The following is a 27,710-nucleotide window of genomic DNA, read 5'->3' on the forward strand; positions in this document are numbered from 1 at the left end:
GCGTGACCCTCTGGCAGCACGTGGAGAGACATCTCTGGTTGCAGCAGATGCAGTGGGCATGGGGATATTGCAGTCGCCTTGCCTTGGAGGTGCCATGGGGCAAGCAGACAGGGCTCCAGGAGCTGGAGGCTGCTGGGGTCAATCCCCCTCAGAGGGGGTGAGGGGTAGGTGTGGGCAGGACCTCACCTGCCTTCAGCCCTCTGCAAGCCCAGGGTCCCTATGAGGTCAGGCGGCACGAAGCACAGTGAAGAGTGCCACCTGCTGACTTCTCCATGCAAATTTCTGGAGGTCCCAAAATTTCCTCCAAGGCTCCATCTCCAAGGGCTGGGAAACACCCTTCTAGGGACACAGTGGCAGGAGAGCCCCCAAGAGGAGAAGGCACCTGTCTTTCCCCTTTGGTTCCATGGGGTTACCTCCCCATCTTGCCTTCTTAGTCTCTCCCCAGGAGGAAGACAGCAGCACCAGCACAGACCCACCACATGGAGGGTAGGTGCAAGGAACCACCATGTCGCTCTGTGGTGGTTGCTCAGGCAGCCCTGGAAAGACCATGTGGGGTCTTCCAGCCAAGCACTTCCCTTCCCAGGTCCCAGATCTCCAAAAAAGCCCAAGGGCCAGACTTCCTCCAACCTTTCTTAGAAAGTGGCAGATTCATGCAGAGAAGGGGTTGTGGGCTCAGGGCCTGAGCCACCAGGGTTAAGAAAGCTGGGTGAGGTTGGCTGTGGAGGAGCAGGAGATAGGAGCCAATGGTGGGAACCTGCTGCTGAAACTGATTCCCTGGTGACCCTCAAAGCCTTGGGGAAGGCAGTTTCGGCCACATAAAGACTCCCCAGCCCCTCCACCTCTTACCTTTCTTGTGCTTCTCTTTCAAGACAATCTTGACGGTGGTGCCACCTCCTCCCTTGGGTTTGAAGCTCCTGGGAATGAACTCCAGGGAGGAACTGAGAATGGTGGATGCAGTGGCTCCAAGCGGCTTCCTGCCCATTGCTTCCCCTGAGCACTGGTCTTGCGAGTGCCTCTGTGAACAGTCGGAGACAACACGGGGACTCAGACCCAGGCAGTTTGGTTGTTCTCACTCTAAAGCATGCTGGAACAAGGCATGCAGTGCCCTGCATACCTTACATCAAGAGGGGAAGCTACAAAGACCATAGGGATGAGCAATGACCCAGGAACCATCTCGGTGGCTGCTACCACCTATGAGGTGCTGAGCAATTTGTATCAATGCTCCGCACTGCTGTCCTCCCTAAGCTGTATATGGGTCATCGTCCCTCAGTGGGGCAGAACTGGCCTCTTCACATGCTCCACCCAATGCCCTCAGGGAGGCATTTGGGGTCCTGTATCACTAACACAGGCAAGGAAATGGGCTGGCCGTTTCTAGATGCCTACTGGGCATCTTCACATGCCTACTGGGAAACAGGACTTGCCTCCATGCTGCCCAAGCAGGGATGGAGAGGTAAGGACGGGTCGTATACTGCCTTCTCACCTGGATGGCCCTAGGAGAGTTGGTGCAGGGCTGCCAGCCAGCAGGACTGAGATCCCTGGAACGTCTTGGGTTTCCAAAAGCAAAATGCTGGGACAAGACATACAGCACAATGGGTCCCCTTGTGTCTATTTTGGAGATTTTATAGGTGGTGGAGGTGTGACACTGGCTTTTCACCCAGCAGTATGGAAAAGGGAAGGGCAAGGAGCTGTAAGTGACCTAATCCCACAGACCTGGCATGGGCCGCCCAACTCTGAAATGTCACCATGAATCAACCCTCAGCAGCCAGGGAGTCATTTTTTCCTTGCTGGGACTGCCGATACAAACAGCCTGGGGAAAGCATGCTCGTGTCCAGCTCCAGCGCTGGCTCTGTGGGAGCCATGACTGGGAGACAGGACACCCTTTGTCCCGAGGGAAAGAAGAGAAACCAGCACCCAAAGCAAAAGCCCCTAGAGAGAGACTTGGGCCCCCCAGCTCTTCAGGCGAGGGTCACTTCTGGCTGATGACCACCTCCAAGTCTGTTCTCTGGGACCCCATTTCCAGTTGTTTTAACCCACTGGTCAACCTCAGCCAGATTAGCCAACAAGGAGGAGAGGTGCCTAAGATGTCCAGTTCCTGCAAGTTTTGTGCTCGCCCAAAGACATCAGAGATGACACAGAGGAAAGAACAAGAGTGTTTCCCCAGTGGAATCTCTCAGGTCTGTTAAAGGCCTCAGCCCAGGCTGACAACCCTCAGTTAAAGTCAACTCCTAGACACAATTCAACCACAAACCAGCTCTCAGTGTTTCTGCTGCCTGAGGAACTGACTGCCCTTGTAGAGCTGCTGTAGGTCATTTCCTGGTAGAAGACTATGCCCCAGGGCAAATGGCTTTCTTTGAGCAGTTTAATGGGGCTGTGTTAGAAGCAATAATTGAATTTTAAAATGCAAACATCACGTACAACACCTCTGTTTAACTGCAGGGGTTCCTCTTCCGTGGACTTCTCGTATGAGCCATCTGCAGGGAAAAAACATTATCCTATGAAATGCAGTGGGATGAGGATTTGCTCTCTGGGGTCCGGATGACTAAAGGCAGTCATCTGCAGGGTGCTGGTACACCTGCTAGGACTGGAGACAGAGGTGCTTTGAATACGCGATTCACATCCCCCCAAAGCATGTGGGAGCACAGCTTGTCTGTGTCGCATCCCAAAAACCCTTTTATCCCCGTTGATTATAATAAGAGCTCCAAAAAAGACATTGCCTTGTAGACTTCTGAAGTTAGGTGGCAGGAAACCACCCCAGAGGTAGAGGTATGAGGTGATGTGGCAGATGTGGCATTAAAAAGAAAGCCAAAGACATTTCTTGTGAAACATTGAGTCAACAACACATGCCCTGAGGACCAGGACAGCTCTGATGATGCCCACGACTCCATGAATGTTATTCTCTTAGTGGTCCACAACCAGCTCAGTTTGGGCAAAGCTGTCTGGCTTTCCTGATATGCTCACCGCATACAAAGCCCTTTAGCTTGTCTAGCCCTTATCTAGGACTTTCTATGGAAACTGAGCTCTTCTGAAAGCCTGGCTGCACCAGAGCAAAATTCCTCCCTGCATTCAGAGTAATTTGTATGCTCCCAGTGAGGCCAATGTGGCCACAGAGTTGCCACCAAAACCTCTAAAATGCCTACTTCTCTCTTGTGAATGAGATTATTGCACAGTCCTAAATATATTATCTCTGTGATCCCCTGAGGGTCTGTGATTTTGCTAAACCTAGTGACTTTTTTTTCAACATAAGGAAAATGCAGCCTAGCACAGCTGGGGGTGGCAACTCCCAATGCCAGCTCTCTGCTTAGTTTTCAGCAGCTGACAGCAACCCTAGCACCTAAATAAAACTAGGGGAGAGTTTGGAGGAGGCACTCCAAGCTTACACTGTGCCCGTGGCCAGGAGACCGCTATGGCCTTCCAGCTCCATAAATATTTCTCTTATTAAAGAGTCATTTTACACTCTGAATTCTGTGTTACATGTGAATCCCTTATTTACCAGTGAGGAGCACAGGGAAACACCAGCACTGGGGCTAGTTTCAGCTTTCTGTAATTCTGGTCTAAATCGAAATGAATTTGTTAGAGTAACTCCCAAGATGTTGTCCCAATTGCCCCTGATGTGACAGAGCAAAAATGGGGCCTTGTCTCCAGCACTGCTTTAGTGAAAGGCAACAAGATGTGAACCTGCCCGCTCGCTCTTGAGCCAGAGTCTCACCTAGAGATGCAAGGCTTGACTCTCTCCTCATCCTCCCAGGTGCGAGTTAGGGGAAACAGCAGCAAAGTCAAGAGTTTCACCCCATGGAGACCTGTGGGAGTGAAACCCAACCAAGGCCATGCTGTACAGTGGTGGAAGCAAGGATTTCCCCAGGGCCTGACTGTCCCAGAAAATTCCCTGGAGCAACAGCCATATGCACTATCCTTACATGGTCCATGCAACCACTTCTGAGCTTGTGGGTGAGCGAGCTGGAGGATTTCACCCTCTGTGCAGGTCACATCTCTTGCACGATGCACAGCAGCAAGACAAAGAGCTCACCCCTAGCCAGCATAGAGCCACAGGGAGTCAGGACACAAGGACATGTGGGAGGGAAAGCATGCAAGAAAAAACTGAGCCCCTTGTCTTTTGTTTCCTGATGCAACCCAAAGGCAGCAAATGGCCTGATTTACAGCACAGGTTTCCAAAACCCTGCGTAATTGGCTTGAAATGTCAGTTAGTAGCAAAACCTGTGGATCCCAGCCCTCACCCAGGAGCAGCACCTGGACCCCTCATTACCTTTGCAGACCTGGCAGCAGGAATCTGGCACAGTTAGGGGAGAGGAGCACAACAGCTCAGGGCAGGTCACCAAGCCACAGTAAATCTGTCCTTCCTAGGAGACAGGAGCAAAAAAAACCCATTATCAGCATTACCAAGGTCTCAGCAAAGCCAAATATGCCTCATATTGGGGTGGCACCACCTCAGATTGCACCAGTCGCCTTTAACCTGATGCTGTTTCTGCTCTCCCTGGGTATTTCGTCCAGGTGGCTGCTGTGACCAGGCACTTGTTTTGCAAGGTTGCTGTCCTCTCCCAGCCCAGCTAGTCCACTATTTGCCAGTACATACTCTGCTCTCTCTCATGTGCATGGAGTGGACTGGTCTTCCCCAAAGAGGGGGAGGCAGTGCCTTGCTCTCAGGCATCATTAGTGCTACCAGATCTTAAACAGCCACTAGACACCTGTAAACTTGGCATAAAACTCATCACTTCAGAGCAGCACAAGATCCATCTCTCTAACCTCTCCCAGGACAGGAACCAGGAGAAGCTAGATGGAAAGGGAAATTATGAAGCTGAACCCAGAGCTAGGTCCAACCCAGAGCTCTGCCCTTCCTCTATGTTGGGTCGTTCGACATCACCAGAACCAAGCCCACAAAGACACCGAGCCAAGACCTGCAGATGGACATTTGCGTGTAAACCTGCTTCCACTGGCTTGGTTTTTAGCCTGGAAAATCCCATTACTGTAGTGATTCAAGTTGAAAACCATAGGCCAAGGACAGTCTTGAACTTAGCATGCCCAGTCCCACCTCAGTCAACGGATTTGCACTTGCTGCAGGGCTTAGTTTGTGCTGTATTGCAGAAGAGCAGAAAAGGATGTTCAGAAGCCCAACAGTATCCAGACCTCAATAGCAAGGTCTTCTTCTCCGTGCAGCAATTTTCTCTGGGGTACCCACAGGCTGTCAGCCAAGGGAAAGCAAGAGGTTATACAAAGATGTCTTCAGGAAAAGGAATCACAGCATCTTCTTCCACCATCACATTGGATGAGGCAAAGTCACCATGCAGGAGAAGTGAAGAGGAGGAAGTAAATCTGGTAAATGAGTGGATCTGGTGGAGGCTGCCACAACCAAACACTGCTGTCTGGTTCAGGGCTGGAAATGGAAATGACCTCCATGGAGTACAGACCTGCAGGGAGAGGGTTTGGCTATGGAGGAACTGTTTCCTCCCTCCTTCTTCTGACTTGCAGGTCACTGCAAAGACCTGCCACAGGCAGAAAAGAGCAAATGCCATAAAAAACAGAATTTATGCTGGAGGCTCTGGTCTTGGGGCAGTTTTCAAAGAGGTTTAGACCAGCTGTTCATGCAGCTGTTCCAACAGCTGACAACATCAGATACAGCCCAGCGAGAGCCTACTGCTGCAAGGCTTCATTGCTTTCCTTTTATTTTCCCGTTCGTATCCAAGGCATTATCCTACCGAATAAACAGAGCCTGAGCGAGAGCCAGTGACTCCAAGAGGGACACGCAAGTTCACAGGCTCTAGGGGATGGTGGTGGCTGGGGTTGGAAAGCAGGGCCAAGTGGGCACATATACAGTCAGGTTCAAGTGTTCCTGTCTCCAGCATTTGTCTCCATCAGAAGGTGGACTGGTGTCCAGCTGGGGTCAGTAAGAGAGAAACCAGCCTCAAAGTTGTATAATTTCTAAGTCTAAGCTGTTCCTCTTTCCACCTAGCTCTAAGCCACCTAGCTCCGAGACTTACACAAACTTCAAGGGCTCAGATCACCTCTCTTGGTGTGACGGCTTTACTGACTACCATGCACCAGCTGAGCGCTGGTAACCCTCCATGTGTGTGCTCTTGGCATGTGTGAGCGAGATGGTTCGGGCTTGCTCACCCTGCTTTCTTTTCTGGCCAAGCTTAGTCAAAGCATTTGCTAAATGCAAAGCATAGACAAATGGAGTATTCCCCGTGCTCAGCTGACACACAGCAGCCTGTCTGGGAGGTAAGGGGACCATGGCCCTGCAGAGGTTTGCGTAGCCTGGCTGGAGATGGAGGCTATCCAGACAAAAGAGGACAAGAGCATCAACGCCAATGCAGCAGAGCGTTCCCACCTCCCCGGCTTCCCTGCGCTGAGCTGGAGGCTGAGACAGCTTGGGCCACCTCGCGTGGCTCCCTTGGTGCTGGCTGCCCGCCTGGCCCCACAGACAAGGGTGCTACTGTCCTCTGTGACCCCCACACCCGTGTGCCCAGCGCTGGGTTTGGCCGCTGTGCTTCTTCCACTGAGGCCGTCCAAGAGCCAGCAGGCAGTAACAACCTCTTGGCATGGGCCCGTTGGCTGCCGTGGCAAGCAGAGTGGCTCCGGCCCCAGGAGCCATCTGGCCCCATCTGACAGCTCGCTGGAACGCAGGAAGTGAAAGCCATGTCTGTGCAGCCTTCTTCTCTTTTACAGCAGAGAGGTTGCAGTCGCTGCGAGCATTTCCCCGCAGCGTCCAAGTCCGGAGTCGTCACAGCGCGCCTTTATATTCTCCTTCCTTGCTTGCTCTCGAGAAGGAGAAGCCACTCCATTTATCTCTCAACACTCAGCTCCTGGCATGCACAGCCCTGCACTCCTCACACCTTCGCCATCCTCCCCGGCCAGGCTGGCTCTCGCCTCTCGAGCAAAGCGTCAGGACTCAGTTTTTGACAGGCATTCACAGGATCCCAGTCCGGGAGGGCGGCGGGTGGGAGAGACTGGGGCAGAGCCCTGTCTGAGGGCCTTGCTGGACACTCGGGGAAGAGGAACATCTATCAGGCACTGGCAAATGGGTGGCAGACGGGCAATCCATCACCGGAGACACACACCGTGGACCACACAGCATCCCGGCTGCCGTCTGATCGATGGGACAGCTCCCAGCCCTCTGGGAGGGCAGAGCAGATAAACCCGCAGCCCTGGAGCACCCAAACACGTCTCAGCACTGGGTCCAGCTTCCACTTAAATCCAAGCAGAGGGGACAAAGGTCACCGGGTGCCTGCCCTTTGCCATTGCTGACTCCAGCACTGCCAGGCTCTGCTGCAAATGCCATCATCTTTGCCATCATCTCCCAGCTGTTTCGAGGATGAGCTCCAGCCATGTAAAGCTGTGCTGGGCAGGAGGGGTCCCAAACTGGCTGCTGGAGGCACTATGACACCCAGGCACCCTGGCTATGCGCAAAGCAGTGGCCAGTGGGTCTGGTCCCACCAGCTGCCTCGACACCAAACTCGGCATCCCAGAAACTTCTAAAGCCCAAGACCTGGCACCTCATGTCCACATCTCCTTGGAGCCAGGATCACCTCCCCTGGATCCGCTGGCTATGGATCCCATTTGCTCTGCAGCAGGAGTGTATGTAGAAAGGCTCCCAGGCTGGCATCTCTGCTGGCCATCTCTCATACAATGTCTCTGTGTGGCCAGATGTTGTGGTTACAGACCCAGAGCATGAAGGCTGGTCCAAGCAGCAAGCAAACACATCCATTAGTGTGCTCAAAGCCAAGGCTTTGTCCCCTGCCCATCCCAAGGAGTCCCAGAAGGCTCAGCCTAGAACTGGCCCATGGGATCACAGAATCACAGAATCACAGAATGGTTGAGGTTGGAAGGGACCTCTGGAGATCATCTAGTCCAACCCCCCTGCTCAACCAGGGTCACCTAGAGCACCTTGCACAGGATCACGTCCAGGTGGGTTTTGAATATCTCCAGAGAAGGAGACTCCACAACCTCTCTGGGCAACCTGCTCCAGTGCTCTGTCACCCTCACAGTGAAGAAGTTTTTCCTCATGTTCAGATGGAACTGTCTGTGTTTCAGTTTGTGCCCGTTGCCTCTCGTCCTGTCGCTGGGCACCACTGAAAAGAGTCTGGCCCCATCCTCTCGACACCCTCCCTTCAGATACTTGTAGACGTTAGTAAGGTCCCCTCTCAGCCTTCTCTTCTCCAGGCTAAACAGGCCCAGCTCTCTCAGCCTTTCCTCATAGGAGAGATGCTCCAGTCCCCTAATCATCTTTGCAGCCCTTCGCTGGACTTGCTCCAGTAGTGCCACATCCCTCTTGTACTGGAGAGCCCAGAACTGCACACAGTACTCCAGATGTGGCCTCAGCAGGGCTGAGGAGAGGGGCAGGATCGCCTCCCTCGACCTGCTGGCAGCACTCTTCCTAATGCATCCCAGGATACCATTGGCCTTCTTGGCCACAAGGGCACATTGCTGCCTCATGCTTAACTTGGTGTCCACCAGGACTCCCAGGTTCTTTTCCATGGAGATCTGCTGGATCTCCAGCAAATAAGCTGTGTGTCTGGGTGATGAGCCTGGTTTCCCCAGGCTGCTCCTGCACAGCAGTGTAGACAAAAGCCCTGCAAGTAGAGACCGGTCTCCACCATCCTAGGAAATTTTTCGCCTAGTGCGATATTGTCGGGGTGCAGGACATGACCCCAAGCCTTCTCTGCCTCCCTGCTGCCTCCCCCTGCACGTGGCTTCCCGCGAGCTTGGAAGTAGCTTACGGAGCAGCTGCACTGCACACACTGGTTCGGCTGGCGGCTGGGAAAGAGCTCACTTGTGGTGAACATCTCGCCTTGCTGGTACGTTGTCCCATTGTACTGGCAGGACTTCACAGGCGCCCGGAGGCCAGAAGGTGAGTTTGGCTCTGGAAGGAAGGAAGAGAAAGCAGCGGGCTGAGAGCCATCCCCTCCCCGGCGCCAACGTAGCACGGGTGCTTGGCCAATTCCCCAGCTGAAGAACAGGGAGCCAGGACCATCTTCCAGAGGGAGACATAAACACGGAGCACTTTTATCAGACCTTGCAGCACCAGATCCAGGCTGGGCTGAGCCAGCTATGCCTGGTATGAGTCCTGTAAACACATCGTTATCCCCTGTCTCAAAATCAGGCTGGGATTGCTAAAAAGCCATCCCACACCAGAGCGTGGGACAAGGGCACGATGAGAGGCAGCTCCCTCACCCAGTCATGCCTTCCTGCTCTGCTGGCTTCTAGGGCCAGCACACCACGGTCCTCACGGAGAGCCAGCTGGGGCACCACATGGCCCCGCTGCTCCTGCGGCCCTGGTCCCATGCGCGTACGCACTAGGGCCCCTCTCAAATGCAGGATGGAGTCTAGTGCCCAGGGGAACTAGGTGTGCAAAAGCTTTTGGGAGTGAGGCTGCCATGACTGCTCTGAGCTCATTGCAAGAGTGAAGTCAGACCTCCAAGGCTCTTGTGCCAGAGTGGTGGCAAAGCTAGTCAAAAACCACCAGAGATTTTTGGAGGGAAATTAGAAAAAAAGGTGGGTTTAATTTTTAGCTAATTACTTGCAAGAGAAACCCTTTTGTTTTCCCACAACCTAAACATTTTGCTGACAAATGATCTCAATACAGTGCTGGTTTCTGGCTCGTCATTGAAATGTGAACTGACAGTTTGTCCCTAAAAGCCTTCTCAGGATGGGGAAAGGGGTCTGGTAAAAAGTCCGTTTCCATCAAAGTGACATTTTGGGGAGGGAAAGAGCAATGCGGGCAGCCCGAGCAGCCACTGTTGCCGTGACTCCACAAGCGGGACCAGACCCAGCACTGCTGAGCTGCCCGAGACATGTGCGTGCAGTCGAGATATAACCTGCATGACTGCAACCAAGCCCCAAGCTGTGCCTCAGTTTCTCCACTTGTAAGATGTCTACCTGCTTCCTTGGACATCGGGGTTGTGTGTCCCTGGCAGAGCACCAGTGTGGTGGCCCCAGGGAGAGATCTAACCACATAAAGAGTTTTCTTGTCTCATGTGCAACAATTCCCCTTTGCTCCTGCCCAGCTGCCCCAAAACGGGCCCACAACTGTCGTGTTGCCTCCTCCCTCCCAAACAGCCCCTCTCTGGCCTGACGGAGATATGGGACATCCACCTACCGACACATCGCGGGCAGCACTGCTGGGGATCTGTGACGGGGCTGGCACACTGCACAGCCGGGCACTGGATCCGATAGCACCTCATGTTGGCATTCTGGGGAGAGGAGAGAAAGTTGGCTCGTTTCAGCTACACATTCAGCCCCATGAGGGAAGAAAGAGCTTCCCAAAGTTGCTCCTTTCTTAGTCTTTCTCCACGGCACCCAGCAGAGAAGGAAAATATCACATGACAGCCCCGTTATCACAACAGGTTGTGTTGGTTTAACTCTCCTGGCCAAGCATCTCTCCATCCTTGGCCTGCCAGGCCAGGTCACAGGCTCATTTCTCATTGTCGAAGATCACCCGTGGCCCCACTGCAGCCCTGAGCCACCTCCACCCACAGTCCACCCACATTGCTGAGACAAGTCGCTCCCAAGGCCAATCCAACATCCATGGGGGGATGCAGGGGAGTTTCAGAAGGAGATAGATTAATCTATCGTCCCTCTGGGACTAAAAGGGGCTTCTCTGGAGAAGTTTTGACACCAGAATCAGACTGTTTAAAGGCTGCTGAAGCAGCACCCCAACACAGTGGTGTCACTACCATCTCCTGCCACGGCTGCGCGGGGAGACGTACCTCGGAGCAGATGCAGCGGATGCAGTACATCAGCCCCTGAGGCTCCAGATAGGGGTGCCAGCTCTCTCCCGGGCTGTACTTCTTGCCGTTGAAATCACAGAAAGTATCTGGCCCTGAAAGTCAATGGGGAGAAGCTTTGTGGGAGAAAGGGACAGTCCTTGGAAGAGCTCTCCTCCCTCCGTGATGAGCAGAGCAAGGACGGCTCAGTGCATTCATGCCATCACCCATGAGTAGCTGATGGCTGTATCCTGCCCACCCAACCCCAACCCAAAACATTCCCCAAAAGCTTCTTTTTTTTTTTACTGTGATTTGTTTCTTTAGGTTGGGACCTATCTGGCCAAATGGCAGCTCCTCTGTTCAAGCTGGACTCCCTTTGCAGGCAAGGGAGAGAACGGGCATTTCTGAGGCACAAATTAAAGTCATCCCTCTCAAATAGGTCAGACACGCTCGTCTGAGGATGGCCAGGTGATTTCAGGGTGATGCTATGAGAGCGAATTTCACCCAGGAAGATCAGCAGTGAGTGATGGCAGGGAGAGAAGGAGCTGAGTTTAGGGGGCATTTTCACAGCTATCCAAAAAAAGACATTTTGGGGTAGAAAAGCATTCTGAAGGAAAACCTCTTGCTCCCCTTAAGAGCTTCAGCTCATTCTCTCGAGGATCTCTTGGACAGCACTTCCAGCACACAGGCAGCTGAGCATCTGCTCTAAGGAGCAGGATGGTGCTGGCTTGCCCCATCACACCAGGCTGAGCCCCAGGGAGCCGTTGGCTTCACTGGGCTCAACCCAGCAATAATCTGGCTAGCATGGCCTGAGCCAAACTCTTAATTTATTGGTCTGTCAAGGGGAATGGCAAGTCCACCTTGCCCACTGAGACCGTAAAACGACATACAGTGACTGTTGGTTATTGGGAGTCACTTCTCATTGCTGTTCTCTTAGAGCAAACTGTGGCTCTCTGCAGAAAGGATCATCTCAAACCCACTGCCAACCTTCCCCCTGCCAGTTGCTACCTATGAAATACCCACTGTCACCCCCAAAGGGTCAGCAAGCCCAATGGGGACAGCTGGACACTACAGACATCAATGTGGGTCCCTGCAGGACCCACTGCAGATGCAGAAAGGCACCCACGTGGCAAAGGAAGGGCTCAGCCCACTGTACAGAAGACAATGATTTTTAGGTGACCCAATTTTTTAAATATTTCTTGGGATGCTGAAAAACTGCAGTCTGATCAAAAAAAATTTTTGCCCTGAATTGAACAAAACCATCTGTTTTTCTATTCCTTCCCAATCGTAGCATCATGAGAAGAACCAGCTTCCAGCCGTGCTCCTAAATGAGAGATGTCCCTGCCTCCACCAGGATGGGTTTAACCTGGGCCCGGGGAGAGGGATGAGGTGGTGCCAGCACAACCGGGGAAGAAAGAAATCCCCTTCAGAGATCCCCTCTCCCTGGGTTTTAGCAGGTTGCTAGCAAACATCCTCCAGCAAAGATCCCTTGATTACATGCCAACTCTTTGGCAGGATGAGCCCAGTCTACAGCAGGTCTTAGGGGATGAACCATGGCCATAATCACCAACAGCAACCCCAGGGATTGGTTTGGATGCCCAGTTCAGTCATCCTTAATGTTTGCATCAAAAAGCATCACCTGGCCCTGCAGGAACGAGCTTCAACCCCCGTCAGTCCTGCATGAACCTGGACCCTGTAGCTCCCATCACAGCCCGGCAGCTGCTCCTGCTTTCTTGCACCATGTCCCCAAGCCCCGGGCAGCCGGAGGGACGCGCTGAGGCTTCAGCTCTTCTGTGAATAAGCACATGCCTGTCCGTGTATGTTATTAGTGGTTTAAGCGCTTACAGCCCCACTAAAAATTGAAGGTGATTTAAAAGGTTATGTCATCGAGGGGATTTGAGGTAGTTTGGGCGATTATGTTGCTCGAAGGCAGCTGAGATATTTACGCTCCCTGAAGCATTTACAGGCCTTTAAAACCTTACGCTGCCCTGGGGACTGCCAGCGCTGCGGGGAGAGGGGGAGCCGGCTGACACGGCTTGTTTTCCAAGGCATGGTGCCCAGCTCCCACCGCCCGCCGTGGGAGGCCAGGGTGCCTCGCTGCTGCCCAGCCACCGAACCCGCGGCCCTAGGACATCACACAAAATCTGGGGACAGGCAACCAAGCGGGTGCTGAATTTGCTACGCTGCTGTTTAGACTCCCCGATGAACAGCAGAGGGTCCCCAAAACTACCTGGGTGGAGTTCACCGCTCCAGTGCTGCTAAAAACCCGTCCCATGCCCCACTCCATCACCCTGGGCAAGCCTGTGCAGAACGGCAGTGGCTGAGCTAGCCTGGCCGGCGCTGCCCCACTTTGCCAAAGTTGGAGACGCTGCCGTCTTAATACAAATGTTTTCCCACCAGCTAGGCAAAATTCACACAAACACCATCATATCCTGCCATCCCTCCTCCAGCAAATTTTGCAGACGGACACTGTGCAGGCCACAAGGCTCCTGACCATCCACTCATCGGGATGAACCCAAGGGGATCCTCTACCACGACCAGGGTAGCGGTCCTCATGGTGCTGATGGGTTCAAGCATGTGATTCTCCAGGCTGTAGCTTCAGAGAAGGCCAATACCAGTTGTGCAGACTCCCTGGCCCAAGCACAGTGGTGCATCCCTTGAACGCTGAACAAGGAGCAGGCTCAGCATCCCTGGCCCACAGGAGATATTGCCACCAGCAGCAGAAACCTCCACCACCACCAGCACAGAGCAGAGGTCTCTCTACACCATCTCCATAGCTCATCCCAACCTCTGACGGGTCAGCAAACCCATTTCCCTGCCTAGGCATAACATGAGCTTCCAGCAAACCTAGCCGTGCAAGAACATGACTAGAAACAACAGAAACCAGGGAGAGAAAGAAAAAAAAAAAAAAAGAAAAACTCATCATCATTTTGCAAAAAGAGTGAGAAAAATGACTTAATTTTTCCCTGCTTGCAGCATCTTCATGAATTATGCTGAGGATGAAGAAATCTAGTTGCCTTCATGTGACACGGCCCCGCTCAGCTTGCTGGCTCCCAAGCCAGTTGGCTGCTTCGATCAAACATTTAATCACTTGCCTTTCACAAGTGGAACCCTGGTTTGGGTCCAGCCCTCGAAAGCAAGCCTGATTCATGTCTGCAAAGGGCCCGCTGGTAAAATTAAAGACGACTGGCAGCACTGGGCAGCAGCAGACACTTGTCCGCATCTCAGCGGCACTATGCTGCATATTTGGCAAGAAGCACATGCATGTTTGGTTAAAAGCAATCTGGGGATGGATGGAAGGAGGAGGCTTAAAAGCTGGAGGCTCTGGATCATTTTTTCCCATGCCAGGCTAATAATTTCATTTTCAGAGGTCAAACGTTGGATATCTTCCCAATTTGCTCTGAGTGAAAAGCCATTTGTGGCAGTAAATTGCTCCCGTGCCTTTCAGTCTCCTTATTTATTGCATCTTCAGCAATAGCACGCTCACAAAAGTCACGTTGTTTTACTTTTCTTTTTCCAGGGAGGGCTCTTGAGCTGCGGAGCGTTTTCAAGGTTGCAGTACCAAAAATCCACATGAAGCCCTCACCTTGTTTACCACCTCGGGTTTCCTTCCATGCAATCCCGGGGCAGGAGGAGACAACAGGCAAGCCTGCCCCATGCCATCCGCAGAGACACAGCCCGGGCTGGGTTTAAGTTCAATCCAGAAGCTCCGCATTTGAAGCTGGCACTGCGGGAGCCGGAAGCGTGGAGCAGAGGTGGGAAGGGGCAAGCTTGCCGTTGCAAAAGGAGAGATTTCCTTTCTGTCTCCCACAGGAGCAAGACGGGGGCGAAACCATCGCCACCCAGTTCCTTGGCCTGTTGAAGAGTGGGTGTTTCATCCTCATGCAGCCGGTCAAAGGAGCCTGGGGCCCAGGGTGCTCCTAGGAGAAGGCTGCAGCCATAGGGTCACCAGGGTGGACATGGGCTGTTCCCAGTCATATGGGACATGAGCTCATCTGTCGTGGTCATCTCCAAGAACAGGTCCTGGCTAGCTGGTTTCTTACCAAATAAAAGAGCCCTCGATACAGCACAGACTGCTCTCCTAAGAGTGTCATTAGGTATTGTATATGCTGGAAAAAACAACTAAAAGCCATGGAAATAATTCCTCTGGCACCCAATGACAAGTCCCATGTCCTCGTGCCTGGCAGGAGGGTGGGAGATGCTGTGGAGAGTGACCACTCCGGGCAGCAGCCGTTCTGCCTTGCTCACCCCACAAGGCTCTCCTGGGACGCCGTGCGAGAAGAAGGTTTCCCCGTGCCTCCTGATCCAACAGACCTTCCCTGCAGCGGCTCCGGTGTTTTCTTGAGGGAGGACCACCTGGCTACATCCAGACCAGTAAACAGCACAAGCTAGGGCCTGGAGCCAGTGGCCTGGCCCAGCTCATGTCCGTACCTGCCTGCTGGGACAGCCCTGGCCTCGGCTGTCCCCAGACCGTGCCCAGGCATCTGGCAAAGCCCAAGTTGGCACAGGCCAAACTCGTGCTAGGGAGTGTGCCAGCAGTGAAGAGTCCGGACACCCCTGGGCAATGCTTGAGGCTGTGCCCAAGCCCTGGTTTACTTTAATTGTCATTAATTATCATCAATTATCATTAATTGCCTCCTGGACAGCAGGGAGGGCATGTAATATGAGATAAATAGTACGACAGGGAGGGCAAGGCTGCACAGGGCTGCTACAAAGGAAAGGGTGACCTCCGGCCACAGCAGGGACAACAAGAAGCCATCAGCTTGGGGAGCAGCCAGGAGAATTTAGGGCAGACACTACAGGAAGCTTTCCAGCTATGAGGAGATTTAGCACCAAAGCAGGTGATTGCAGAGGCTCCGAGATGGTCTACGGAGCGACTGAAGCAGCATCTTCCAGAGGTGGCCTAGATGCTCTAGATCCAAGGTGAACGGCCTGGAGAAACCCCTCCTGGTCTGCCTCTGGTGACCGCTGACGTGTCTCTCACACCATAAGAATTGCCCCCAAAGCCTCCTTGAGCCAAACATCTCGATGGTTTCGTGCCTCAGCCACTGAAGAGACGCCATCCCGGCTCTTTGTCGTCCCACTCTAGATACAGTGAGAGACAACGAACCGAAGGGAGACCCCACTGTCTCCCTTTTCATAGCTCCGTATTTTTTTTCGGATCCATATTCCTCAAGGCACATTTCTCTGGTAGAACAAAAGGAAATCCAGCACCTGCTGCAGGCATTTCACTGAGGGCATTTAGACAGGCACGAAGAAGAGTTATGCAGCCAAAGCATCCTCATAGCATGACAAGCTACTGCGTTTGAAGGACCGCTTGGTTCAGCTTCCCAGGGACAACACAGGGTGGTGAGCGGAAAAGAGCGATGGAGCCAGATTTCCTACATGGCCATGGGTTTCCTGGTCTCGACCAGAGTGTGAGCTCTGACCCAGCTTTCCCCAAATCCAGGGTGATCATAACGGCCCCGCTAACTTGCTGGTGGGTTAGTGGTTCACGGGTCATTAATTCTGACTCAGGACAGCAACACAAGACAAGACTTCTTGCTGACCCATCAGACTGACCGATGTTGGTCACACCAGCCCCAGACATCTCCTGGGTCTCAGACACAGACAGGTCCCCTCAGACCAGCAGATCCATGGGACCTGTCCCTCCAAGCTCTCCTGTCCACTTGCACAGCCCTTTCAAGACAGTTCATTGCGCATAGTCCACATTTGCAGCAGGCTGTAAGAACAAGGACATCCCTGCAAGTCTCTCAACCTTGTCCTGCTACCTGAGAACTTCAACTACAGCTGAACTAGGAGCTAAAACAGGTCAGAGCCCATTTTCCAAACCTGCAGACAAGCAGTACGGCACAGCTTCTGTGCCATCTAAACTCTGCCCCGTCAAAACAGCTGGTGACCGCAGATCCCCTGGCCATCAGGGACATTTGCCAGCGTGTACAGTCCCAGTGCATGAATGTGTTCAGTTTCCAGCTGAACCCAGAAAAAGGGTTGGCCAAACTCAAGCAGTAGCCCCAGTACTGGTCCACTCATGTGCCCGGACTGGGAATCCTCCTGGCAGATGGGAGATGCTCTCCTGCACCGTTCCTGAGCCCCGTGGAGATTTATTAACAGGAACCAGCACAAGCTATTAAATGTGCATGCATGACTGCTACTGAAATACCACGTTCTGGCTGCCAAATCATCGTCTTGCTCAGGCTCAGCTACGTTCACGTCACTCCTGTCCGGATACAGGAGGGACTGCTGCTCAGTGAGGTCAAATCACACATACATGTACATGGTAAAAGACCTACACATGTACGTGCGCTTTCACGCAGGCATACAAGACCCTGCCCCTCCATCCCCAGCCCCCAGACTGGGGTTTTCCAGACCTGAGCAGAGGGTCCCGATGGGTCGTGTGAGGTTTAGAGCTGCATTTACATCACGTCTCAAACGGCCCCAGGGGACTGCGCCCATTCACACATCTACTCCTGGGCCTGGCCTCTGCGCGCGTGGGATCACAGCGGCAGGATCAGGGGATCGCTCCTGATTTACGCTGGATCCCAGCAGATAAGTACGAGGCCTGTTTGACCCACCAGTTCTGCACTGGCTGCACATCTTCAACCTGGTTTGCATAGGACAAGCCATACGCATTTGTGTCCCCCCCCAACCAATTCCTCCCCTGTCCAGCTTCAACCAAGACGCAAGCGCATTAAGGTTCAGAAGAACGGGATGGAGGAGAGAGAAACCCACACGAATCACCGTGGGCTAAACCGTGAGCTCAGCTACGCTACGAGACACCAGCGAATCCCCTACCACAGCTAAAGCCTTGACCCGCAGCTAGGCAGGAGCTAACGCGCCCGCAAAGACCCGAAGGCACGGAAAATGAGAAACAACCTCTTCCCCTTTGCTCGCCCACCGCAGAAAGCCACCGCCAGCCCCGGCGCGCGCCGTGCAGCCCGCCTCGCACGGCAGCCTCGGGGCCGGGGAGCCGCACAGCCCGCGGGGGCGTCGCGGACGGCGCGGAGGGATATCGTCCGGGTGCCTCATCCAGGTGCCTTCGCGGGACGTGCCTCGGTTTCCACAGCAGCGAGTTGCACTCCGGCTATCAAACAGGCTCCAGCCGATACGAGATTTCACAGCAAGGACGATACCGAAATGATTCCCTCCGTTTATTTCTCCCCCAAGCAGCGCATGTCCGAGCTGGGTCCCCAGCTCCGACGGCCTTTTCGGAGGTCACGCACCTGCCAGCCAGCGCCGCGCCACGCGTGCGGGGGTGTGTTTATGCAAACCAGCTTGCGAGTTTTAAGAGCCGCCAGAAATAAAGAGCGAGAAACTGTCTGGTACAGAAAGTCCAGGCACTCGTATGACAGCCCGGTATTTATGAAGGGCTTAAAATGCAACTTAGCTGCAAAGGGATTAGTTAAAACACACCAGGCCCGATTGAAATCCCGCACCCGGAGCATCCCCGCAGCAGAGCGGATGAGGTCTGGGTCCCAGGGCGATGCCTGGATGTCTAAACCGAGGTGGGCAACCCTCACCTCTCCCTTACCGTGGCCGCCGGTAGGATTTGCTTTCCCTGCCAGTTCTTCCTTCTCCTGGAGATCCGAGTCCCTTGTCACGTTGGATCGAACTTGCCGAGCGGGGCAGACAGAGCAGGCGATCCCACGAGCCCCCCATCTCAGGGAGCCGCATTAAAAAATGAAAAGGCAACTTCCAAGTTCCTGGGGAAAAGCGCGACCCCGTGCTCTCCGGAGACGCTGGCGTTTAAATGCCTCCAGCCAAAACATCATTGCGTTAAGCGGTCGCTGCTGAATTACTCACAGTGGACGAGCTGCAGCACATTCGGCCCAGTAACCTGTGCCTCTGATATTTTTTCAGCTGAGAGTGTAAATCCCCTAAAATAGCCTGTTTCTATGGGCAAATTCTTCTCCTCTGGCTTGCCTTGAAGCCCGAGCGTTTCTACTTCTCACCTATTTTTAGTGCTGTAGGTCTCCCGGCTGATGAGCCCGCTCGTAACCGATTTGTTCCTGTATTGATTCTTTCTAAGCGCTCAGCCGCAAAAAAAAACGTGCAACCGGGAGTTCCCAAGGTGAACGGTGGAGAAAAGCCCACGGTTTGCTCGGGAGCTTGTCACCAAGACCCCCTGGTCCTCGGCCGCTTGGCCCCCGGAGCCCACCCAAGCCCTCGGCGCAGTGGGAACGCGCCCGTCCGCCGGACCGCGGCGCACACGGGGCTGAGCCAAAGCGACGCAGGGCTGAGGGGCAATCCCCGACCTCCAAGCCTGCCCCCATCCCACTGCCCCCAAGCCCATGTCACCGTTAATATCCTTGCAAACAGACTCCAGTACTTCCCAGGCTACGTCCGTCTCCGAAACACGCCTGGCTCGCACTCCCCCAAAGCGCAAAAACCCCGCGGCCCCGATTCGTCCTGCCTTGCGCCCAACTTAGAGGCTTTGCCACCATCAGCAGGCACCTCTGAAGAGCAAACACCTCCCTGACAGCCGAATCACCTTCTGGAGATGTCTCCATCCTCCTCTGACCGTGGGTACCGGAGTCACCGCAGCTCCCCAGCATGAGCGGGGAATCGTACCCGCCGCCCTTGCACGAGGAACGGGTGCCGCAGGCTGGAGCTCGGCGGCTTCCAATGGCTCCGGGAAAGGGAAACAAGCCGAGCACACCAGGAATTTGCTCTCCAGGTCTCCCTGCAGCGCTGGGGAGCAGAGGCTGGAAACCTCGTCGCGTTTTGCTGTGTCCCCCTGCCCCCTTCGCAGCCCGAAACCGCCGCCTGCCTTTTCCCCAGCCCTCCCGGCCTCCGGGACGAGGCAGCTCAGCGCTCCGCGTTTCGGATTCGCGCTCCAGCAGGACGGTTATTTGCCCAGAGCCTAATGCATTGCTGGCACCGGGCAGGTCATAAATCACCCGAACGCAGCGCCCGTCCCAGTGGGCTCTGCCGAGGTTTTGACACGTTAAAGGGGAGAATAAATGTAGGGTCACGACGGGTCTGCGCTTGTTTGCTTGGCACCGGGGCGGCGTCGCGATGCCGTGAGGGTGCCCAGCGCCTGCTGGCCGGGTCCCAGTGCCTTGCCCGAGCCAAACGCACCTCCTGGCGCTGAGCGACACCTCCATCACCCTCCAAGCTGCTAAACAGCCCTGGCCGAGTCCTTCGAGCCTTTTTGTACAAGTGCTGAAGCTCCCTCCTCCTTCCCCGTCCCCAAATCTTTTCTGCCCCAGTTTGCCAGCTGGGAGCAGGAGAACCAGGGATGCACAAGGGATGCAGCAGCTTTGGTTTTGGGGGCTCGCGTCCCCCGACGGCTCCTTCCCTCTGCTCCTGAGGAGGCGAGATGCGCCGGGCAGGGGAAGGGCTGCAGTTCAACGCCGGGTCCTGCACGATTTTTAGGCGGCAGGAGGGTTTTCCCGGAGCTGCAGCGTGTTCCCCCTCCAGCTCCCGAAACCCCACGGCCTCGTCCCGTCAGCAGCGTGCGGCGGCGTGCTCGGTGCTGTACATCCCCGCGAAGCGGCTGGGGCCAGCAGCATGTGGAGGGGGGGGGCACGCAGCCACCTCCGTGGGGATGCAGGGATGGGGGTCCCCACTCGCCGCGCGTGCTGGGACGTCCTGGGCGTGGGGTGCCACTCGGAGGGTCCCCGCAGGGCAAGCGGGAAGAGCGCTACCTCTGGGGGAGCTGTCATGGCATCACCCCCCCCCCCAAAAAAACCACCACCTCGCCCATCCCCTCCACTGCCCGCACCGGTACCGTGCCGGGGGGTTTGGGGGGGGGTAGGAAGGAGATGGGGGTCCCCTCTGGCCCGGCCCCGTTGCAGAGCTCTGGGGAGCCTGGCAATGGGGAAACTGAGGCACGGAGGGGCTGGCGGCTGGGGGGGGGCGCGGAGCTCGGCCCCGCCGCCTACTTACGAGCCCGGGCTCGGCTCTCGGGGGCGACGAGAAGCAGCAGGCACCGGAGGAGGAAGGCGAGGGCGCCCGGCCCGGGAAGCATCGCAGCCCGGCGGACGTGGGCTTCGCTGCCGGGGCCCGGGGGTGCCGCGGTGCCGGTGCTCGAGAGTGTCTCGGTCCCGGTGCTCGGGGATGTCTCGGTGCCGGTCCCGGGGATGCCTTGCTGCCGGTCCCGGGGGTGTCTCTTTCCCGGTGCTCCGGGGTGCCTCGGTGTCGGTGCTCGAGAGTGTCTCGGTGCCGGTCCCGGGGGTGCTTTGGTCCCGGTCCCGGTCCCGGGGTTGCCGCGGTGCTGGTGCTCGAGAGTGTCTCGGCCCCGGTGCCGGGGATGTGTCGGTGCCGGTGCTCGAGGGTGTCTCGGTCCCGGTGCCGGAGGGGTGTCGGTCCCGGTCCAGGGAGTGCCGCGGTCCCGGTGCCGGGGATGCCTCGGTCCCGATGCTCGAGGGTGTCTCGGTCCCGGTGCCGGGGGGGTGTCGGTCCGGGTCCCGAGGATGCCTTGGTCCCGGTGCCGGGGGTGTCTCGGTCCCGGTCGTGCCTCGGTCCCGGTGCCGGAGGTGTCTCGGTGCCGGTGCCGGGGATGCCTCGTTCCCGGGGCTGGAGTCCGGCGATGCAGCGGTGTCGGTGCCGGCGCCCGGGTGCCTCGGTAGCGGCTCGGTGTCGGTGCCGGTCCCGGGGCTCGGCGGTGCCTCAGAGCCCAGCGGTGCCCGGCGATGTTTCGGTGCCGGTGCCGGTGCCCGGCGGGGCTCGTCTGGCTCCGATCAAAGGCGCCTCCTTTAGGGAGAGCCGAGGAGTTTGTTTGTTGGTATTAAAGGCGGCGGGGGGGGGGGGGGGGGAGGTTTGGCGGGGTGTGGGGGGAGTATTATTATTATTATTATTATTTTCCCACTTTTTCTGGGTGTTTTAGGAAATTCCTCGGCGGCGGCGGCGGCGGCGGGGCGGAGGGAGGGCGGGAGGCAGCGGGGAGCCGCACGCTTAACCCCTGCCTCCCTGCACCCGGCAGCCGCCGGCCCCCCCCGGCTGCCCCCCTGCACCCACGGGGGGGGTCTCCGAGCCGGGGAGCCCGTGGCAGGGACCCCCCACCCGGTCCCGGGGTGCTACGGCGCAGGAGGGGGGGACTAGCGGCACGTGTCACCCCGCTCCGAGGCCCCGGGCGCCCCTTAAACCCTGCCAGAGGTGAGAGCACCCCAAAACAGGTGTCAGCACCCACGTTAAGGTCAAGCGCGTATAGCTAAGTGCACCCAGCCCGGGGCAAACGCAGTCCCGGAGCAGCGCCGAACCCCGCTTCCCAGGCTCCGAGCTGGGCAAAGGAGAAATCCAGCTCGGCCACGGAGGCCGGGACGCGGCGGCAGTGCCGGGCCTTGCCCCAGGTCCACCGCCGGGCTGGCAGCCGATTCCCTTCCCACCAAACGTGGACAAGGCTCCTTGCTCCATGAGGCAGCGGGGCGCTTTCTCTCGGAGCGCTCCGCACGGCTCTTCCCACCATCCCTGCGGCGCGCAGGGGCCGAGGTTACAGCGAGACGGAGCGGGAGAGCCTGCTCTCCGCGCCAGCTGCTTTACATTCCTCCAGCTGCATAAAGCCATCTTAAGTGACCAGCGTATCCCCGGCCTGCAGGAATCCCCTCCCTGGCGCCGAGCCACAATCCCAAACCCTCCTCCCGCCATCCCCCCTCCGGGAGCACAGCCCGGGCGGGAGAGCCGCGCTCGCACCTCGGCTGCCTCCGAAGCAAGGAGCTGCCAGGCACGGAACAGCGGCGCAGACGCGATGCCGATACGTGCAGGGACCCAACTCTGCGCCCAGCCCTGACATGGGACCATAAAAACACCTTTAAAGACACTATTTCCCTGTGCCTACAGGTTTATGGCCCTCATCCCAAGCCCGTAGTTTGGGGCTGAGCTGGACCTGGTGGAAGAGCAGTCCCACCACTCAAGCTAACGGATGGCACCGTTGAACACCTCTCCAACAACCACAACGAAGGACGAGCTAGCAGGACCCCACAACGCCGTCGCTTTGAAAGCCGCTGGTCACGCGGTCACCGCTGGAGAATCCACCGCGTCTCCAGACAAGCTGCTCCCGGGTCCCTGCTGCTCCCCAAGTGCTGCACGAATTTGTCCCGCTCCAGCTCCCAGCCTTCTCTGCCTGTCCGCGGGGCTTCCCACGGCCAAACTAACCCAGGGCCATCCCCTCCCTCCAGTCTTCGCAGGCACCAGCCCTGAACACACCTCCACATTCACGTTCCTCCTTGGGCAGGCTGCAGACCAAGGTCCCAGACCTTGCAAGAGCCCTGGACTTCTCCTTTGCAGATGGCTTCATGTCCACACCACATGGTCTCCCTCTTTCCCTCCTCTCCCTCTGCTTCCTTGCACTGGTAGCCAGGGAGAGATCCATCACTTGAGATCTGTTTGGCACCAGGTGACTGTAGACCTTTTCCACCAGCCACGTTATTACCGAATTATTTTCCTCCATTAATTCAGGCTTGGGCCTGGGCTTTGCAGATCCACCTCGGATGGGCGTCTGCAGCCTGATACAGGTACCGCCGTCCCCCTCGGTCCCGGGCAGCGAGGTCTTGGCGCCCATGGCCAGCTCACTCGAGGCTGGCACCAGGCGACCGCTTTGCCAGCAGCGCCAAGGTGGCCCGAAACCCCTGCCTGGTGGGAAATCCTGCCCAGACTGGGCCACGTGCCCCTCTGCCTCGCGGAGGAAAGCAGTCGAGGGGAATTTCTGTGGCAAAAACTCCTCTTTCCTGCCCCAGGAGCCAAACACAAGCCCCGTATCCAAACCAGGTCAGAAGGTGCCTGTTCCTGGAGCTGGAGATGAGAAAGGGAAATCTGCTTTGCAGTAAAAGAAGCTTGTTTTAATAAGAGGTTAAATCCTCAGCTTTGTTACTTTCTGTTTAACCCGCTGAGCGCGAGAAGTCAAGATACATTTCTGCACCTGCACGGGCTAGACGCATCTTTCTGAAGGAAGCTGGCAACCATCGAAGCACAACGAGCAAATTCGGCTGAGTCCCCACCTCACTTGGCTCTCCTGCACGGGGCTATTTGCGATCATCAAAGTGCGCAGAGTTAGAAACGGAGCCGGGTCCTCTGTGAGGATCGTCACGGATCTGCTTGTTTACAAGCTCCACGAATTACTTTACCGCGCTGCTCCGTGCCCTGCCCCTGTGATCGAGGGCTTGATTACTGCGGGAGGACCAACGGGCTGCAGGAGAAAGCAAGAGCTCCCACCCCAGGGCTGCACGCCGAAACTTCTGGCACCTGCAAACTTCTGACAAACTACAAAGCCAGTTTTTTAGAGAAGCCAGCGAAATCCCTTGCGGATTACAACGTCCGTCGTGTCAGAGCGACCCGAAGGCCAGCATCGTTCACGTCGCCCTCCCTTCCTCCGAGCGATGGGGCAGCAGCCCTGGAGCATCCAGGTGGGTCTGGGATGGGATATCCCCCCGCTGTGATCAGGGGACTCCTATTTTTTCCCTATCTTTCTGTCCCCGTCACACTATCGGCATCTTGTCCATCGGCAGCTCGGTGCCTCCGTGCAGTGCAGGACTTGCACTGGCCACGTTTGATTTCCCCAGCGGTCCCGAACGCACCATCTAACTCAGCTTTCACCACTCCAGCCGTTGCCACGTCCCTGCAGATTTTGCTAGCAATGCCTCTCTGTGTCCTTCCCAGGCCTCGATAAAGAGATCGGGAGGATTTCGGTAAACAGCGGGCTCCTGCCGGCTCTCACCAGAAGCAGCCGGCACCTTCCCCTCCCAGCTCTTCCCTCGCAGAGGGCAGCCTTGAAAAGAACATTTGTAGTGTAGGTTTGCAGGCAGTTGCGAAAGCACTTAGAAAAATGGGGATGCGAAGCCCAAGTCAATGAAGTTATTTTTTTTGTCGCCGCTGCAACAGCAACAGCTGCATTCAGGACTGTAGATCCTGGCCCTGCATCAGAGCTAAAACGTATGGGAAAGCTCAGCCATGTCCTATGGGCAGACCCAGGAAATAAAGGCCAGTCTTGTCAGGAGCAAGGTGCTGTGTTACGTCTCTGTTACATCTAATAAAGAATACATTCACCCTTTGGCAAAAATGAGGCTCTTTATCTTAATCTGCGAAGGAATCTGGCTGACAGTTCGATCCTGCCAACATCAATCCATCTGCGATCACGAATCAGGCTCCAAAAACCATGGGATTGGCTTGCAAATAATAAAACTTGGGTCCTTTTTATTTGCCTTCTGGTTCCTGAGCTTTTACGTCAAACCCGTTTCATGTTGTCAAGCCTTTCTGGGCAATCAAGAAGACGAGACGATTCCTTCTTTCGCATGAAAACTGAGATTCTCCTACAAACTACTGAATAAACAGCGAGGGCTCCAATAATATCCCCTGCCATGCAAGCCTCATGGCAGGATCGTGAGCTGGCCAGACTGCAGGCTGGAGGAGTTGGCTGCACAACGTACCTTTCCCTGGAAGTTTGCAGCCCAGCATCGCTGACGATTAATCCAACACGCGCGCGTGGGCCAGGAGAAATGCATGTGTGAGCACTGCCAGCTACAGGAGACGGAGCTGGAAACCTGCAGAACATGAGTCTTTACAACTCAAAATAAAGAAATCAGGCTGCAAAGCAGCAGGACTGACTCCTACCCCAGGGACACATAGGGATGGAGGAGCTGCTGTCTCACTTGACTGTGGGCTACATATATATATATTTTTTTTTTTGCATCTATTCAGTACCTTAGAGGAGGAGACGACGCATCTGACCTCGGCCTGCCTGGTCAGCTATAGTCCATGAAGATGGGCCCATCCCATGCCAGCAAGATAGGCATGAAATGGGATGATGTCCTCCTTGGAAGGGACAAACTTCCTCTACTGATTGGAAAGGGAACCAGCCCCGGATGGTATCTCACCCAGGCCTCCTGTGGTCTTCCTCCTGTGGTCCTCCTCCTGTGGTCCCCCTCCTGCAATCCTGCCCGTGAGCTGGGCCAAACAGAGGCTTTCAACTCCCCCTGCTAGAGGACCTTGAATTTCCAGGTGGCATCCCATCCCCACCAGCTCGTGTTTCCCCAGGGTCTAAGGACTTTATCTGTTCAGAGGGCAGATAACCAGCACTGGATATGCCAGAGCAACCACATGAGAAGGCAGTGAATATCTATGGAATAGCTTTGCAGCAAAGAAAATCTCACTTTAAACCCATTCCAACAGTAGCTGCTTTTTAATTTTGGTAAAACAGCTGTGGACTGCATGTTCCCACCATCCATAGGTCCTGCCATAGGAGGTTGTCTCTCTGCCACCTCCTGGCGGTGAGCTCCACCAGGTAGGTTTCAACTGAGCAAAATCAAAATTGTATTTGTGCCACGACTTTGCAAAACTCCCCTTTCCCCACCACATGGAGATGATGGAGCAATCTGGAAGGGAGGAAAGGAAAACAAACAGCACCTGCTCTCCGCTCGGTCCCCTGATTCGTATTTTCAAAGTCCCCAAAGAGCAGAAAACGTGCAGCTGATGCTGGCAGCCCGGGCTGAGCCGTGCTGCAGAGTTCAAACACCCATCGCAGGGCCCGGTGGAGGCACAGCCCCAGTTTATCCCCTCCATCTGCTTTCCCACACAACCTCATTTCAGGGGGCTTTATCCCTCCCTCCCGCTGCCCTCCTAAAGCAACGATACGTCGCTGTTAGGTTATGCCGCCGTCGTGCTCTCTTTCTGCGCAAGGACGTTGTCGTGCCCAGGGCTCAGCCAGAAGCTGGATGCCCTGAAGAACGCTTCGTGTCAGCCTTTTTCCTACTTGTCTCTCTTTTGGGCTTTTCCAGCAGGCAGTGGCTATTAATTCTCCTCCAGATCCGAGCGGCCACCACAGAGAAGTCAGCCTACCTCCACCTTTCAAAGCACTGAGCCCAGGGCAGGACTGTCAGGGTGGCTAACGCACAGCGCCTTCCTCTTTCCCCAACGCCCTACAACCACCGACCAACCATCCTAATGGCTCAAGCTAGTCGGCAGAGCCCAGCGAGGGCAGGCTCCTGTTCCCGATCCGTCCTGCTCGACAGCCCTCCTCCCTGGAGGTACATAAGCCATCAGGAGGTGTAGAGGGACTTTCAGTTAATTGGGACTGATGTCTTGGGTGGCTCCGTTCCTCACTGGCCTCCCTGGGTACCATGCGGAGATGGAGAGAGTTGGATGAGGAGGAAAAACACCTTTTTTCCCCAAGCGGCAGAGTAAATCCTGCCTCCCTGCACCGATGCATTAGGACCTGCTTTCACTGCTGGATCGGAGCTGGCTCTGCGGCGCATGGATCGGAAGAGGAGCTGGTGAGGAGCATTTGGGCTGGGCCTTGGCCTGTCTTTATGCTGTTCCCTGCTGTCCCAGGCGCTGCCGGACTGGACCCCACATGAGCTGTCCTGGCACGGAGGTGAGTTTCCCAAATGGCACATCTATTCCTTCCCTGCCCTGCTGAGTCCTCCATCCCAGTGCATCCACCTGAGCCCTCCATCCCAGTGCATCCACCTGAGCCCTCCATCCCAGTGCAACCACCCACCCGCAGAGGGTTGGGTTTCACCTCAAACCCTTGGAAAGTGGCTAATACCTGTGCTACACTAAAACGGAGGTGGAGTAATGCTGTAGTTCGTGGGAAACCATGGAAAAGAAGCCACCTCCTTCCCCCGACTGCCAGTGTAACTCTTGAACTCCTCGGTGGGCTCGCTGGAGCTGTCTCTGCAGTCGGTCTCTTGTGCCAACCCCAGCCAGGTCCTGGCTTTGGTTCAGCTCTCCTGACAGCAGCATGATGGCAGGAGACGTGCCTCCAAGCGAAGAGGCTGTACATCAGCGGTGAGCTTCTCCTGAAGCTGCAAGGAAACACCTTGTCTCTGAGCAATCAGCACCTCCCCATGAATCAGCAGCAGCTCGGGGAAGCTGCCTCTGGCTGCAAGTCCAGTACAGATGTCGCCTCACTCAACATCTGATTTCCTATTCCCACCCTGATGAGTGATCAACACCGGCAAGAGCTCAGCAGGCTCCTGAAGGTCTCTTGAAGGCAGCTGTGCTTGGGATGCTGGACAGAAGGGGACATTCAAGCAGAGCGTTCCCTGTGGAGCAATCCCA

General features: G+C 55.7%; 1 protein-coding gene across 1 annotated transcript in view; it reads right to left on the bottom strand.

Moving 5' to 3' along the window:
* The window catches only part of CHRDL2 (chordin like 2), a 31,695-nt gene extending 11,007 nt beyond the window's left edge, over nucleotides 1-20,688 (bottom strand). Inside the window, exons 1-7 of the mRNA XM_067289600.1 lie at nucleotides 20,607-20,688; nucleotides 10,719-10,831; nucleotides 10,109-10,202; nucleotides 8,730-8,872; nucleotides 4,262-4,355; nucleotides 2,416-2,471; nucleotides 847-1,015 (exon numbers count right to left, since the gene is read on the bottom strand). Coding sequence (XP_067145701.1) covers nucleotides 847-1,015; nucleotides 2,416-2,471; nucleotides 4,262-4,355; nucleotides 8,730-8,872; nucleotides 10,109-10,202; nucleotides 10,719-10,831; nucleotides 20,607-20,688 — 751 coding nt within the window. The remainder of the gene's footprint in view (nucleotides 1-846; nucleotides 1,016-2,415; nucleotides 2,472-4,261; nucleotides 4,356-8,729; nucleotides 8,873-10,108; nucleotides 10,203-10,718; nucleotides 10,832-20,606) is intronic.
* Nucleotides 20,689-27,710: the final 7,022 nt, after the last annotated feature.

Source organism: Apteryx mantelli, chromosome 1 (genome assembly GCF_036417845.1).
Source record: "Apteryx mantelli isolate bAptMan1 chromosome 1, bAptMan1.hap1, whole genome shotgun sequence".
Lineage (NCBI taxonomy): Eukaryota > Metazoa > Chordata > Aves > Apterygiformes > Apterygidae > Apteryx > Apteryx mantelli.